Source organism: Urocitellus parryii, chromosome 2 (assembly GCF_045843805.1).
Source record: "Urocitellus parryii isolate mUroPar1 chromosome 2, mUroPar1.hap1, whole genome shotgun sequence".
In the NCBI taxonomy this organism is placed as follows: Eukaryota; Metazoa; Chordata; class Mammalia; order Rodentia; family Sciuridae; genus Urocitellus; species Urocitellus parryii.
Window position 1 is genome coordinate 83,625,141 of NC_135532.1, and position 2,878 is coordinate 83,628,018.

General features: G+C 56.8%; 1 protein-coding gene across 2 annotated transcripts; it reads right to left on the reverse strand.

Annotated features, from left to right (window-relative positions):
* Window positions 1–608: 608 nt before the first annotated feature.
* Amer2 (APC membrane recruitment protein 2) lies at window positions 609–2,654 on the reverse strand. 2 transcript variants are annotated; one of them, XM_026381104.1, is made up of 2 exons: window positions 1,862–2,654; window positions 609–1,483 (listed from the first exon to the last, which is right to left on the reverse strand). In XM_026381104.1, exons 1-2 carry the CDS (start codon window positions 2,652–2,654, stop codon window positions 609–611), a joined length of 1,668 nt encoding a protein of 555 aa, XP_026236889.1. The 2 variants fall into 2 exon arrangements, with proteins under 2 accessions (XP_026236889.1, XP_026236888.2); XM_026381103.2 differs by having other exon boundaries at window positions 609–2,654.
* Between the last annotated feature and the right edge of the window lie 224 nt (window positions 2,655–2,878).

Sequence of the window (2,878 nt, forward strand, 5' to 3'; positions counted from 1 at the left end):
ATACCTATTGGCACACCTAGCCAACGAAAGTAGGGAAGTTTTCTGTCAACCAAAATCCCTTTTGATCGGGTAACTCCCTGGTTCTTTCAGCTTTGTTAGATGTTTTCCACACAGTGATACAGAAAAGGGTCTTTCCCCCACCCACCTCTGGAAAGGAAAAGGAAAGAAAGAAAGGGAAGTGTCCTCTGGTCTGCAGTGACTCCTCCAGGCTCTCTGACTCTAGCACAGCCCAATATCCTGGCATGAGCTAACTTAGGTTTGGTTAAGTCTTGTTTTCTGCAAAGGCAAGTAAAGGTGACTTCCAAGGGTTCAGTGTATTAAAGAAAAAGGAACAAAAAATATTTTTTAAAGGTAAAAAAAAAAAAAGAAAAAAGTACTTGAAAATAATTCTCAGGGACTTATCTTGAGAGGAGAATTCCAGGTGTAGCATCCCCCTCTTGGCTGTATCCTGCCCCTGTTCCCAGCACAAAGACCTAATAGGTCCAGGCTCCAGAGAAGGGGGCTGTACTAAATGACTTTCTTTAGGGGAAGCAAATATCCTTTAATGGTTTCCAGGGGGAAAGTTGTATTCCTTGATATGTGGCCCATCCACCTTGGCATCGGAGACCTCACAACTTTTTGGCACTATCGTGGCAAGCTGCTGCCCGGATGGTGGTTCCAGCCAAGCCCCGGTTGCTGACCCTGCGAACCAGCACTTTGGAGACGGGAATTTTTGTTCTGGGCATCTCACTCCTGGTTGGTTGCTGGTGCACAACTGGATGGCTGGATGGAAGGTTCGTGAGATGCTTGATGCTAATAGGGATTTTGGAGTCCTTCAGTAAACTGCCTGGTGTTCGCAGTGGACAGGTGATGGTTCCTGGAGACACAGGCTTTAACCGAGACAAGCAAGACGTCTCCTCGTTGGCAGGAGGGACTGCTGGGCTTCCATCCGGGTCAGCATAGAGATCATAGAGCGCATCCCCACTGTAGCTATCCCGGGGGATGCCAGCCTTTTTACCACTGCTGGCGCTTTCTTCCTCTGGACAGGGAGTGGTCGAGTCCCAATAGCCCTCGTCACTGTTGGGGACGCCTTCTGGTTGCTCCTTCTCTTTCTCCGGGTGTTTGGGCTGTTCCTTCGGATGGGACTCAATGGGGATCCTGTTGAGCCTCCTGCGTTTGACCAAGGACACGTCCTTGGACGCTTCTCCACTCCTGGCATCTTTGGAGGTCTCTGGCACCACTTTGGTCTCCAGTGCAGCTGCCGCCTTAGCCGCTCCCTCTTGGGGCCCTGGTCCTTGATCCTCAGTCTGGGAGAGCATGTCCCAGAATTCCTGGAGATAGGTGTCGTCCACCTCATCCGGGCTGGCCATCTCTTCCCCTCCTCCTTGGTAGGCCACCACGCTGGGGTTCTTTTTAGAGAGAACTGGCTTGCCTGGCCCGGGGGCATGCTTGTCACAGCTGGGACCTGCCTCTTCCTCTGGGTCTGCAATAATATCTCCACAGCCTGTAAGAGAGTCAAAGCTTTTCAGTGAAGTCACGTCAGAAAACATCAAACAAATACGATCTGCCGATGGGTCTGAGGGTGGATCGACAGAGGAAGGGTCAGGGACGGCAGACGCCCGGCCGCTGCCACATTCAGAGTCGACCAGGGGGACCGTCTTTATCGGAACGTCACCTGTCCTGGAGGCATCCTCGGCAATGTGGACCTCACCAGCTCCCGACTCAGGGGGTGCCCGGGGCTTCTCGGCGCGCCGATGCCCCGCGGCGTCCTCTCCCCGGGCGCTTTTGTCGTTAGGGCCCCCGGGGCTCTCGGCCTCGCGGCAGGTCCGCGCTGGGGCGCGATCGGCGGAGGCCGGCACCTCCTCTCCCCCTCCGAGCTCACCTGCTGGGTCTCGAGGGGCGTCCTGGCTGGGGGTCTCCGGCTCGCACGCGGCTCTGGGCGTTTCCTCCTTGACGCACTCCAAGCTGGCGGTGAGGGAACCCGGCAAGATGAGGCTGCCCTGGCCGGCCGCGTGCGCCTCCTTCTCCTCCTCCTTGCCGCGTTTGTCCTTCTTGTGCCAGCGCATGCTGCTGAAGATCCCTTTCAGCCCCCTCTTTTGTTTGCCGCCAGCCTTGCTCGCCTCTGCCGGGTCTCCTTTGCCGTTTTCCGATCTCCCGTTCTTTTTCAAAAGGGAGAAGAAGCTGTGAGACTTAGCCACCGAGCTGTTGGCTAGGGAGCCCACGCCGGTCCCCGCGGCTCTGGGGGGCCCGGGGTTCGGCCGACCGCCGCCACGGCCCCCGCCGATGTCGCCCCCGGCGCGCGGCTCCTCCTTTTTGCTGCCCTCCAGCACCACCACCTCGGCTAATCCGTCGTGGGTCCTGCTCCTCACCATCCCCGTCGGACCTGAGCTTTTCCCATCCCCTTTGTTTTTGACCCCAAAAATGCTGGGCATGGTGCCACCCGATTTCCTCTTCTTGAATAATTTGAAAGCAGCTTTATTAATCTTCCCCGACGGCTGCTCGGCGGCCGGCGTTTCAGCGGCACAATCACAATGCAAGTCCATGTCTGCCGCGAGGGTCCCAGCCCCGGCCTCCTCCTTCCTCCTGCAGACCCCCGCGGACGCGCGATCGCAGCCGAGCTCCCTGACAGCCTCGCTGCTGCTGCCGCTGCCGCCGCTGCTCCTGCTCGTCTCCATGGAAACCGAGCGGGATAAGCAGCTTTCGTCAGTCGTGGGCTCGCGCCAGGCCACTGTCATCCGTATTCTAAATCAACCTGAGCCGCTCTTGCTGCTGCGCTACTGCTGCAGTAGCAGCAGCCGCAAAAGAGCACACATAAAAGACCATCTCCCCTCCCGCAAAGAGCTTATATAATACCCTAACCCACTTCCATCCCACTTGGCTTGCTTTTTTTTTTTTTTTG